The sequence below is a fragment of the Chlamydotis macqueenii genome, chromosome 2 (genome assembly GCF_036417535.1).
Source record: "Chlamydotis macqueenii isolate bChlMac1 chromosome 2, bChlMac1.mat, whole genome shotgun sequence".
Taxonomy (NCBI): Eukaryota; Metazoa; Chordata; class Aves; order Otidiformes; family Otididae; genus Chlamydotis; species Chlamydotis macqueenii.
Genome location: NC_141557.1, coordinates 45,792,172 through 45,805,785, shown reverse-complemented (window position 1 = coordinate 45,805,785; position 13,614 = coordinate 45,792,172). Strand labels below are relative to the sequence as shown.

At 44.0% G+C, this 13,614-nt stretch overlaps 1 protein-coding gene across 2 annotated transcripts in view; it reads left to right on the top strand.

Moving 5' to 3' along the window:
- The window catches only part of CPNE4 (copine 4), a 258,564-nt gene that overhangs the window by 155,818 nt on the left and 89,132 nt on the right, over positions 1-13,614 (top strand). For both annotated transcript variants that reach the window (XM_086741597.1, XM_086741598.1), the window contains 2 exons: positions 2,951-3,034; positions 3,967-4,056. In XM_086741597.1, coding sequence (XP_086597723.1) covers positions 2,951-3,034; positions 3,967-4,056 — 174 coding nt within the window. The remainder of the gene's footprint in view (positions 1-2,950; positions 3,035-3,966; positions 4,057-13,614) is intronic.

Genomic DNA, 13,614 nt, shown 5'->3' with positions numbered 1-13,614 from the left:
TACATTAATAGCTGTGTCACAATTACCATAACAAGCAGCTACGTTTTTATGATAGCTATAATAAATTACGTCCACTGAGGCAGGCAAACTGCTTTTCCTGTTCCGAGAGAGGCAGTTATCATTGCTTGGGAAAGACTCTCCAGCAAATGTCTGCAAATTAGAAGCTAATATTGCATTTTTATATATTTCCCTGGTACTAAACTACTACTACAAACAAATCCTTAAATGCCCTGTCTTGCTGCTGAAGAATTTTCAAAATTATTAGTGTCTTTTGGCTACTTCAGCCCTTTTCTGAGGGACCTTTGACTTGACCCCCAAACCTGAATTTTAAAAAGTATCATGCTCTGAAAATTAATGTACTAAAAGACATGTCAAACTAGGTGCTCAGAAGTGGAGGTAGTTAAATTTTTAAAGTTTAAGCCATGTACTTGTGTTATTACTGTGTAACTGCTGCACATACTGAAAGAACAATGTGCATTATACCATTAGCAAATGCATTTCATTAATCATTTAATCATTATTAAATTATCAAAACATTAAACCTTTATTGCTGCTATTCTTCTTTCAGAGGATATTCTTGTGAGATAATGCAAAGCTGTTAGATTCAGTATAACAACCAAAAAGCTTTGAAAACCTTAATAGCTATGAAATAAAATGTTTCTTCAGCGTGTCATGTTTGAGTTGTTATGAAGGATCTTCAATATTGAAGGGTTTTTTGTTTATACTTTCATTCTGAAAGGAATTTTGTTTTTGCATTGAAGGGCAGGGGGTGATATAAGCTGTCTTGCAGCATTAAAATCTTTCTCTTTAGGTGGTATGTCCTTGGTAGTTAAAACTAGGTATTAAAAATTACTTCCCTTGTGCTGATTTGCTGTTTCAGCTTTCGTAATATTCAGCTGGGAATGATACTATATTTTAAGTCTTACACAAAATCCTACTTTCCTTTCTGAATTTTTCTGCACACCAGGGCATGTTCTTTCAATGTATCATTTTGAGGTGTTTTCTTTCAGATAACTTTTTTTATCAAACTTGCATTTGATAAAGTATCTGTTAACATTCAGCTTTTACTCAGCTTCAATCAGTATACTTACTTGCGTAAGAAGAGGCAACTCAATCTTTTTTAATCCTACGCACTCTGGATTTTGATGTCACTGTGATTAAACCAGCACCCTCACTCTCTGCTTGTTCTTTTTGCTATGCAGTAGTAATCTGGCAGAATTTGATCACTAAAGCTCCCTGTTCCAAGTGCTGAAGAGAGTCCAGATACTAAATCTACATCAGGGCTTTGAGGCAAACTGTGGAGTTACAGACTTTGTTGGTTTTGCGCTGATTCTACACACTCTTATGTTTAATGTCCTGTAACCATGTACCTGGAACAAGTACGCAAACATACAGCTTTGTTGTTTAGATCTATCTCCATATGATAAGATTTAACGAATACATACGCACATACTTTGCATCAGTTTCTAAACATACCATTACTTTTTCTCTAGTAGGAAAAGAAACGGATCGTTCACGGAACAGCACTCTGAACACAACATTGATAGGTGTCATCTTTAGGGCATGGAAAAGACTTTAGGTTGCTTGAGCCTTGCCCAAGGCTTCATGGTCCCTAGGGACTCACTTCCTTCTCCAGACATTCAAATTCATGTGTGCCTTTTAAAAAACATGATTTCTTTGCTTGTTTTGCAGTTGTGGAATTGTAAAAATGCCCTAAGTGCAAGTTTGAACAAATTATGATATGCCCAGACTTTGACAAGCATCTTATCCAAAGCTGTTCCCATCCCAGCAGCTATCCAGCTAGTCAAAAATAAATATGGTGGTCATTTAGTGAGAAGAAAATTGTAGAACTATGCACACTACTGTCATTTTTATGCTAACACTTTTACAGAAACACTGGGAGAGAAAACAGAATACCTCACTTCCCCAAACTGATGTGGAGGTCTGTGGTTTTGGATATGGCCTATAGAGAAGAATAATATTCATATGCAAAAAGTTAATCATGTGGCTCTTTTGAAGAAAATGAAGAAGGCAGTTGAAACTACAGAAAGTGGGCTGAGCCTATTTGAATCCTGCTCTTGCAGAATTATGCAGTTAAAAATTTGAATTAGCCAGCTTTTCCGCCTCCAGCTGTGGAGGGCTAACACCCAGCTACCCTTCCACCCCACAGCCAGAATGTCCAGAATAAGTGAGGTGGTGTTAAAAGAAAAGCGGCTGTGACCAGACTGCAGCAACACTATAGAAACCAATTTAATTAAGGTTTGTGTAAGAACATGCAGGGTTGTTAGCTGAATGCAAGACAAGGGGAAGGTGTTCTGCAGTACAATAAGTATGTGAACCTCAATGTCTGTCACAGATTTGCTTGTACTTAAGAGATATCAAGTAATTTTCTGCATTGCCCTGCTCTGTTCGTCATCTTAACATGGGCCCTGTTATCACATCTTAAAGAGCACTTGCTTCTCTAGCCTTCTCTAATCCGTTAGTTGATAGCAGCACAATGTCTTGGCCAATTAACTTTTGTTTCGAGAGGGTGAGCAAATAGTATGAAATTCAACTCCATTGCAGAGTATGCTTCAAAGGGCTTTGCATGATAAAACTGGTGTCAAAAGACCAAACAGGTATGGAGATAGAAAGAAACAAGCTAGGTAGATGAAGGAGCTAAAGCTCAGGAATCTGGACTGGATGTAAGAAGCTAAAAGGCTGTACAATGACATTTTACAGTTCTGCCTGCCATGATTGAATAGTCAAACTGAGAACAAAAGCAGTGCCATGGAAATCCTTGTGGAACGAGGACAGAAATGAAATATTGCTGAAAGACACCAAGAGCTCTCACTAAAGCCACACAGGCTCTCCTTTTTCATTAGCAGTCAGGGAAGCACCAGTGCACTGTACCTGAAAAGCTCAAAGAAAAAGAAGTCTCAGGAGTGACTTGTCCTGTATTTTATTTTAGGATTTTTTCAGCAAATCTGATCCTTTTCTGGAGATTTTCCGGATGAATGATGATGCAACCCAACAACTTGTTCACAGGACTGAGGTAAGGAATAGGGTTGGATTTACTTTCCAAGGACACAGGTGGGCTGTCAGGAGGAATAGTTTATGCTTCCCATGTCACAAAGGATATTGCAAGCACCCACATTTAAAAACACTTCTGTCTCTTATGTAATTATTGACTAATGGCTGTCAGGTCTTGACTTACGCACATGAGAGTAAACGAAGATGGTACTGAAGCCAAAGATCGAAATTTAATTGAACTGGCAGATATTGTGTTTGAAGCTCAGGAGTTATACAAATTATATCTAGCCCAAACCATGCTACAGAGAATATCTTATTTTCCCTTTAATACCATGTTGCATCTTCTCCACCTCCTCCCAGGTTGCTGGCGCTAACGAGATTTGTAATCTGGGTGCTTTACATTTCTTTCCTATGTCCCAGTGTCATTACTGCTTCCATGGTAATGACTGGCACTGTCTTAAAAAGCAGCATTTAGGTGTACAGGGTGGAGCTGTGGCAGGTATTTGGGATTATGAGCCTGTCTGTTATGGATCCCATAAAGTCCTTCTGGCAAGGCAGACCATGTGTCTGTAAATTGATGCTGCCTCTCCCCATTGCCCAGTCCTGCATCTCTTCCATGGCTTCCAGTTCAGGAATGTATCCCACAGCCTTTCCTTTGTGAGTTATGCTCCCGCTGAGGCATGGCAGTGCTGGGGCAATCCCTGTAGCATGGTCTGTGTACGGGTCCATTTCCCACCTGTGCTCCTTTTGGGGGCTTTCCAGAGGAGGAATCTTGCAAACTGCAGGTTCCTCAAGGGCACATATCCCATGCATCTTATTCTGCAAACCTCCAGCTGAGCTCTGCTTTCTTCTCTTTCTGGTGAACATACTGTATTGAATATTGTGGCTCTTGTTAGCATTCTGTTTGGCGATGTGCAAATGTTAAGGGTTCCCTTCCTTTCTTTTCACTCACAGGTTGTGATGAATAACTTAAATCCAGCCTGGAAGACCTTTAAAGTGTCTGTAAATTCCCTCTGCAGTGGAGACCAGGACCGCAGGCTAAAGGTCAGAAGTCATTCCTACTTTTTGAATAGTTTTACTTGTAGAAAACAGAACTTTGTCTCAGTTTTTCAACTGAAGATTGCTGCTCTGCACTGCCCTCTTTTTTGATGGAAAAGATGATCGCACAGCTGCTTTGTGATTACCACAATCAAATTAAGGATGCAGAGAAGTGGTAATCCACTGCAATCAGTAGATTATGCTCTGTACTTCTTACAGCAACCTCAAAAAATGATGGGGCTGTTTTTTGCCAATCAGTTGGATAATTTGAACCCAGCATAGAATCATAGAATGGTTAGAGTTGGAAGGGACCTTCAGAGGTCATCTAGTCCAACCTCCCTGCAAGGAGCAAGGGACATCCCCGACTAGATCAGGTTGCTCAGAGCCTCATCCAGCCTGGCCTTTAACATTTCCAGGGATGGGGCATCCATCACCTCTCTGGGCAACTTCTCTGTAGTGTTCTACAACTTGCATTGTAAAAAAGTTTTTTCTAATATCCAATCTAAATCTACCCCCCTCTATTTTAAAACCATTACCTCTCGTCCTACCACAACAGGCCCTACTGAACAGCCTATCCCCATCTTTCTTGTAGGCCCCCTTGAGATACTGGAAGACCGCTATCAGGTCTCTCCTCCTCTTCTCCAGGCTGAACAGCCCCAACTCTCTCAGCCTGTCCTCATAGGAAAGGTGCTCCAGCCCTCTGATCATCTTCATGGCCCTCCTCTGGGCCCTTCTCCAGCTGGTCCATGCCCTTCTTATGTTGGGGACTCCAAAACTGGACACAGTACTCCAGGTGGGGTCTCACCAGGGCAGAGTAGAGGGGGAGAATCACCTCCCTCGACCTGCTGGCCACGCTCCTCTTGATGCAGCCCAGGATGCGGTTGGCTTTCTGGGCCGCAAGGGCGCATTGCCAGCTCATGTTGAGCTTCTCATCCACCAGCACTCCCAAGTCCTTCTCCTCAGGGCTGCTCTCAATCCATTCCCTGCCCAGCCTGTATTTGTGCCTGGGATTGCCACAACCCAGGTGCAGGACCTTGCACTTGACCTGGATGAACTTCATGAGGTTGGCACGGGCCCACCTCTCCAGCCTGTCAAGGTCCCTCTGGATGGCATCCCTCCCTTCCAGCGTGTCGATGGCACCACACAACTTGGTGTCATCGGCGAACTTGCTGAGGGTGCACTCTATCCCACTGTCCATGTCACCGACAAAGATGTTGAACAGGGCCGGGCCCAACACGGACCCCTGAGGGACGCAACTCATGACGGGTCTCTACTTGGACATTGAGCCGTTGACCACCACTCTCTGAGTGCGGCCATCCAGCCAACTCCTTATCCACCGAGTGGTCCGTCCATCAAACCCATGCCTCTCCAGTTTAGAGAGAAGGATGTTGTGCTGGACAGTGTCAAAAGCTTTGCACAAGTCCAGGTAGATGATATCCGTTGCTCTTCCCTTGTCCACCAATGCTGTCACCCCATCATAGAAGGCCACCAAATTGGTCTGGCACTACCTGCCCTTGGTGAAGTCATGTTGGCTGTCACCAACCACCTCCTTGCTCTCCATGTGCCTTAGCATGGTTTCCAGGAGAATCTGCTCCATGACCTTGCCAGGCACAGAGGTGAGACTGACCGGCCTGTAGTTGCCCGGGTCTTCCTTGTTCCCCTTTTTAAAAATGGGGGTTATGTTCCCTCTCTTGCAATCATTGGGGACATCACCAGACCACCACGATTTCTCAAATACAATGGCCAGTGGCTTGGCAACTTCATCCGCCAGTTCCCTCAGGACCCACGGATGGATCTCATCAGGTTTCATGGGCTTGTACACCTTCAAGTTCCTCAGATGTTCCCGAATCTGCTCTTCGAGTACAGTGGGCGGTTCTTCATCCTCACAGTCCCTGCTTGTGCCTTCCACAGCTTGGGTGGTGAGACAAGAGCCTTTATTGGTGAAGACTGAGGCAAAAAAGTCATTGAGTACCTCAGCCTTCCCCATGTCCCGGGTAACCAGGACACCGGTTTCCTTCCAGAGGGGGCCTACATTCTCCTTGGACTTTCTTTTGTCCCCTACATACCCAGAGAAGCTTTTCTTGTTGCTTTTTATATCCCTGGCCGGATTCAATTCCATCAGGGCTTCAGCCTTCTTCACCCGATCCTTGGCCACTCGTACAGCTTCTTTGTAGTCCTCCCAGGCTACCTGTCTCCGCTTCCACCCTCTGTAGGCTACCTTCTTCACTTTCAGTTGGTCCAGGAGCTCCCTGCTCATCCACGCAGGCCTCCTGGCCTTTTTGCCTGACTTGTTCTTCATCGGGATGCACCTCTGCTGATCTTGGAGGAGGTGCTCCTTGAATGTGGACCAACTTTCCTGGGTCCCTCTTCCCTCCAGGGCCGCCTCCCAAGGCACTTTGCCTATCAGGTCCCTGAAGAGGCCGAAGTTCCCTTCTTGAAGTCTAGGGCAGAGAGCTTGCTGTGTAGTTTCCTCACTGCCCTGTGGATCTTGAACTCCACCGTGTCGTGGTCGCTGCAGCCAAGGCTGTCCTTCAGTTTCACATCCCCCACCAGCCCCTCCCTGCTGGTGAGCACAAGGTCAAGCATGGCACCTGTTCTTGTCGGCTCCTCTATCGCCTGCAGGAGCAGGACCTCCTGGACTGCCTGTGCCCTGTCATGTTGTCTCTCCAATAGATGTCAGGGTGGTTGAAGTCCCCCATGAGGACCAAGGCTTGTGACCGTGAGGCTGCTCCTATTTGGCTATAGAGTGCCTCATCTGCTTTGTCCTCCTGGCCAGGCGGCCTGTAACAGACCCCCACTGTAACATCACCTGTCTGTTCCCATCCTCTAATCTTGACCCATAAGCTCTCTGTCAGCTCCTCCTCCATCCCCAGGCGGATCTCCACACACTCCAGCCAGTTGCTGACATAGAGAGCGACACCCCCTCCTCATCTCCCCTTACTGTCCTTTCTAAAAAGCGTATACCCTTCCATGTTGACGCTGTAGTCATACGAGTCATCCCACCACGTCTCCACGATGCCAACAAGGTCGTGTGCGCGCATCTCCAGCTCTTCCTGTTTATTTCCCATGCTGTGTGCATTGGTATAGAGACACTTCAGCTGGGCCCCCGACAAAGCCGACTTGCCGGCTGGAGCGACGGGAGTTCTTTTGGACCGCAGTTTAAGTTCATTTGCACATACCTGAGATCCTTCCTCAGCTTCTGGACCCTCGGTGCTGGCACTGGCGCCATGCTGACAGCAGTGGGCTGAACTGTGCTCCCCCTCCCCCAGCAACACTAGTTTAAAGCCCTCTGGACAAGCCTGGCAAGTCTTTGACCAAGCACACTCTTCCCCTTCTCAGTTAGGTGCACACCATCCGCCCCTAGCAGCCCGGGCTTCTCAAAGCACGCCCCGTGGTCTAGATACCCAAAGGCCTGGCTGTAGCACCCCTCCCTGAGCCACGAGTTAACCTGCCAGATACATCTGGCCCTTTCAGGTCCCTGCCCTTGGACCGGGAGGATTGACGAGAATACCACCTGTGCCCCAGAGTCTTTGACTGTTGAACCCAGGGCCCTGAAATCCCTTTTGATGTTTCTCAGGCTGCTGCCGGCGGTGTCGCTGGCCCCCATATATCCACCAGTAGTGGATAATAGTCTGTGGGACGTATGAGGCTAGGTAGTCTCTCGGTGACGTCCCTGATACGAGCCCCTGGGAGACAGCACACCTCCCGAGAGAGCGCATCGGGTTGGCAGATGGGTGCCTCCATACCTCTCAGGAGGGAGTCACCCACTACTACCATGCGTCTCTTTTTCTTGGTAGCGCTAGTTATCACGTGAGCCGGTCGGGCTACCTTGCACGGCTCCAGTGCCTCCCCTGAGGTGCTTGGTCTTACTTCTTCAGTCTGCAGAGCAGCAAAGCAGTTCTGCAGGGGCACCTCAGGGTTCTGGGGAAGCTGCTTCTTCCTCCTGCTGCACCTTGCCCTTGCAGCTTTCTGTTCATTGGCATCTTCTGCCTGCTTGCTTACCTCGTGTGTCAGTGGGGGGTTTTTTGATTGGTTCACTGGGTGCTGCGGTTCCAGTGCAGACTGTGCCTGGAACCAAGTATCCAGCTCCCTCTCAGCCTCCCTGATGTCCCGCTGCCTCCTGACCGCCTCCTGCAGCTCAGCCACCTGCCACAGGAGCTCCTCCCCCTGGGCACACCTTCTGCAGTCAGGGCTGCTGCCTGTTCCTGCCCTGGGAGTAGGGTCCAGGCACTGCCTGCAGCCAGCATCATGTAACTGGTGCAAGTATACTTACGGGAAGTGGCAACTTTTTAAACTACTGGCAATTTTAACTACTAGTGGCAATTTTAACTACTATTTCCTCACCTTTATGTCTGGAGACCCTCTGTAAAAGAAACACTGAATTATGAGATCTATTATAATATGTGAAGAATGGGGTGGCCACAAAAAGACATGTGCCATAGTAATGATAGTCAGCAGAAAGACTGATGGTTTGGAACTTTGAGCTTTGTGTAGAAAAATTCATCTTCTTTTGGCTAATTTAGATTAAATCAAGGCTGAATCCAATTGTTCATATCTTCTAATCAGGTTTAAGGTTAATACTAAATTTAAAAATTTTAAACAAAGAGCACTGTCCCCAGTGTCTATTCAGCCTCTTGGACCTGATGAAAGGACATTGGACCCTAAAGTATGTCCCTTTTTTTTCCCCTTGCCATACCAAATTGTCTAATAAAAACTTTTCCTTCTCCCTGCAAACCTTTCTTCTTTCCTCATCATAGCTGCACAGCCCTGCAGAAGCAGTATTGCCATTTTTCACTCATTACATACTGCAGGATATGCTGTGCAGATAGGAAAAATAAAATGCCTGGTGTCTACATGTTACAATGCATGCCACAGATGGGTGGAAAAGGTAAAAAGGAGTCTTATGAATGCTTGGATTTATACTAGTCATGCTGTTTGTGATTTATAACTTCACAAAGTCAGCACTGTTGTTATGGAACAACAGTGGTACAAACACATTGGTATGTATATATTTGTATGGGACTGGGGTACACGAGGAAGACACAGTATGAATGGGTACCTTTATATATTGTTTGAGTCCTTTGTGGCACTGTTGGGCAAACAAGTTGAGTCCAAGGGTAAAAGAGGTACCAAAAGAGCAAGGAAGTTTGAGAAAACAATGAGGGATGTAGCAAGGAAAAGTGAAGGATGAAGTAGATGGAACACAGGTTACTTAGGAGGCCAGACCAACATGTTTGTGACAGGTGCATCTGAGATGTTGGAAGGAAGCTCAGCACCCCAGGCGGTACAGGGAAACAATTGTGAAAGATCTTTCCATCCACCCCTTAGTTGGTAAATAGTCAAACCAGTTGTGTTTGGCATGTCCAGTGAGATTGAAACAAAGTTGTAGCAGATGAAATAAAGAATAAGGGGTAGGGAAAGAATAGCCTCAATTTTGAACTTCAAGGAAAATTAACAGCATTGGTTACAGAGGATTTCTAATGCAAATGATGAAATGTAGAGGAGTCATTTATTGTAGTGTGTGTAGGATGACAGTAATGTGAAGTGTCAGGATAATGACTTTGTTATCTTGGGAGGCTGCAACTTTATAAATTTCATGGGTAGATTAAATATCTATAAGTTAGTTGCCTGAAACACAGAAGACAAGCAAATTACTCTGTGTTGTATAAGCAATATAGATCTCCAGAGAGGAAAATATTTTTTTTTTAAAAAAAGGGGGGGAAAAAAAAAGGGCAGTTACTCTGCAGACATAGTAAGATGACTGACTCAAAGGACGGTCAAGGGCAAAGAGTACTGCCAGGGCTGGGGCCTCCATTGACACCTCTGGTGCCTGGGCTGCTACTTCATGACAAAAAGGAAGCACTAGAAAAAGCACAGATAGTCCTTTTTTGGACAATGAGTTCATGTCACAGCTCAGGCAAGGCTGGGAGCTGAACTTTTGCTTTTGAATGGAGTGAGCCATGAAAGGCTTGGAAAGGGAGGGTAAGCAGTTCTTTGATGTATTAGAGAAAGGCGAGCCACCGGTGGGATGTAGAGGTGACATGGTTAAAGCAAATGGGAGTACTGTAGCTGCTACAGCATTCTACAAAGCTGAAGGGGAGCAGAACTGAAGGGGGCAATGTTAGAGAACATGCTATACTCAAAATGTGAGGTGCTGAGAGGCTGAAGAAGAGATGTAATGTGGCAGATTATCTGTGTTATGTGGCCTCCCTGAGGGCACACCTTACACAGCCAGATGCAAAAGGTTGCACTTTGCCTCTTCCTTAGTACAGGGTCCCAAATCACCTGGTCCAACTTATATCTGATAGTCACTTAGAGAAATCAGCTGTGCCTGCCCTTACAGGATCTGCTTATTGAGGTAGCTGAAATTTAAATGGGTAACATCCCATAGTAATGCAATTATATAAATCTGAGATGAGAGATGGATCAGATGTCTGTTGTCAAATTATAAGTGGAATTAGTACAGCACTGCCTTCACCACACTGTCTATATGTGGCCTTTAAATCATTTAGATGAGAGAACCTAGGAAAAATGAAAACAAAATGTGATGCCTAGAATTTCAGAGAAAGTGGCAAGTCCGTAAGGGTAGAGAAACGTGGTTCTAGAAGGAGAAACATGCTTTAATCTCTTTGAAATTGAGGTGAGAAGGTATGACAAAGGCTGAGATTTCAGCTTGGCCAGAAGAAGATAGGTCTGGGAATAAAGGGGGTCTTTGAGCTATGAGCAGAGAGACAGTAGTCAAATTTGTTTGCAGATGATACTGCCAAAAGAGAGGGTGAAGAGGGAGAAGTGACGAGGAACAAGAATAGTCCTTTAGGACTGACTGTAGAGAAGATGAGGGGAAAGTCAGTAAAGGAATGGGTGAAGAAGAGAACCAGGGCAAGATGGAGCTTATCAGCCTGTTGACAATTTTCAAAATAGTCTTGATTCTATGGTATTTTTTTTTTGACAATACGTTTTTATTTGTGTATGCAAGTGTTGGCAGGCCCTGATTTAGACATCTGAGTATTTGCCTGAGGCTGCAGTTCAGACATTTGCAGAAAAGCTAAAAGTAGTAAGATTTGCAGCAGATCATTCATGAGTGCAGAAATATTTTAAAATCAATTGTGGCTGTAAAATAAGGAAAACGCTTGAAGCTTCTTTAAAAGTCAGGTCCTTTATACCTTTTGATGGGTATAAGATAAGGCCACTGCGGTAGAGCAGCCCCTAAAATCACTTCTCTTTGACAGCTGGCATATAGTACTTGTCAGATTACTATTATGTTTGCTTTCTGTACAGACTATAACTTAGGAATTTGATGGCAGCAAGGACAGAAGAGTGGAAATTCTAAGAATTAGAGAGCTGAAGTGTCTGTGATGGGTTTAGCACTGTATGAATGTTTATGCTTTGATTTACATTGAATAAGCATTCTAGTCTTCCTACCATATTTTGGAACATTTGACTTTAGTTGCTATGTTGCACTTCATAAAGTGTATAGCAATATGTTACTGCTAAGTGTTGGAAGAATTCCCTGTGCCATATTTAACATGGGGAGATTTAGTGTATTCCAGCTGTCTTGCTGAGCATCAGCTTCTCACCAGGATTGCTTTATCACTGTGAACAGTAATTGCATAAGGCTGGGTTGCTTTGTACCTGTACCTGCTGTTTCTTTCTTACATACTCTGGAAAGCATAATCTAAGTTAAGGCTTTAAGAGGCACCAGAAATACTTGGAGGGAAATGTCACCTCGTGGAAATTCTGCAAATGGAGGAAGACAACAACAGCAGACACATTGCAACCATCACTACCTTTGGCTTGCCTCTGTAGGCTATTTGGAGCTCTGAAGCATTGGCCTTTTATCTCTGCCACTGAAATCGCATGGGTACTGAGCTTCGTGGTCTTATTTGTGTTATAAGGAATGGGATTAACATGGCAAAAATACACTAAAACGACTCAGTTTAACTTACAGAAGTTTGCTCTTTTTAAGTCTTGCGCCCAAACCAGCCTTTACACTGTCTGGGCATTTTAAACTTTCTTGTTTAAAATGTCTGTTTAAAAAGATAAGATATGCAAGGTCACTAAAATCAAAGCAAGCAATAATTAGGATCCCCCTCAAAAGTCTTTTGCTAGCATCCTTTACAAAGTCTGCTAATTTGAATTCCTTATGGGCTTTAAAAAAAAAATCTAATTTTGCTTTATTTAGCTGTGGTGCAGAGAGCAGTTATTTTTTTATTCCTCTCAGGACACCTTGTAAAACTTTATTGCAATTATTACTGCTCTAGGTTTTATTATGAAAAAGATATATTAGATTTAGTAACCTACTGAGCATTTCTTCCCAGACATTGAAACCATCTGAGAAGTCTGGTCACACTTCAGTGCTGGTCATAACTTCTGTTAATGCTAATGGTGCAGACAATTTTTGTATGCATTGAAATGAACAAAATACCTCTTTGATCCAAAAGTAGTGCATTGCTTTTCTAATTTATAGAGATTCAGTTCACAACGGTAGTTACTGACAAATCAGAGTGAGGGATATAATCCTTCTGAAAGCAGTTTTTTTATCCTCGTCTGTTGTGCTGAAGGTCCTCTAAATTGTGGAACTTTGTCATTCAGGTTTGGTTTCAGCAGTGTGAGGTATGTTGCCGTCCAAGGTTTATCCAAAATACAGGTTTGCATTGTGAGTATCTTCTGGTTGGGATCATCTGCTGTCCATCCATTCTAATAGTTGCAGGGTTCCTCTTTTTCTAGAGAAGTACTGGTAATGTGCACTGAAAAATAATATCTTTTTGTTTTAGATATTGTTAGATATTGTAATACTTAGGAAATAAGCACCTGATAAGGTACTGTAGAGGGACAGGCCAAACAGTACACATCGTGTCAAATAAGAATATCTTCTGCTGAGGACATACAAAGAAACTCATTGAAAGAAATTCTGTTCATAAGGAAAAGTAGGAAAAGTGGCAAAAAAAACCTGGAAGAAAAACATTACTGCAGGTGAAGTAGTAAGCTGCAAGGAGAGGGGGAAGCATGTATCGTATCTGTATAGAAAGTCCTTTCCATCTTCCACCCGCATAGGGGAAATTTTCAAAAGAAGAATGTCCGTTAGATATTTTTCTACCTTTCAAAAATCTGTATGTTGCAACTGTATCATTGTTGTCAGTTTGTTTACTGTTTCATCTCTGCCTAACCCAGATTACAGATTATGATCCTCATGACATTTATGCATGTACAGTTACGAGCTGTGATTACCAGGGCTGTTACATACATCAGGTCATAGGGCCTCTCTGCATATGAATGGTTCTTTGCAGCATGAAGCCCTGAGACATTACTGTTGCTTACCTTTGGGTAACTATGAGAAGGAGAAGGTTGCCTCTTCCTGTGCACTTCTAATGAGTTTAAAACCTGGTTCTGTCATTCTTTCCCATTTTCTCCTGTGTCTAGTGTTATTAGCTCTGTCCATCCAATCTCTTGGAGAAGCTGTTTTTTAACACATGTATTATATGTTTGGTTTTCTGCTGAAATATGTATCTGCACATGCTTGTAGACCCCAGTATATCTATGATGCTCTAGTGCTAGTGAGATAGA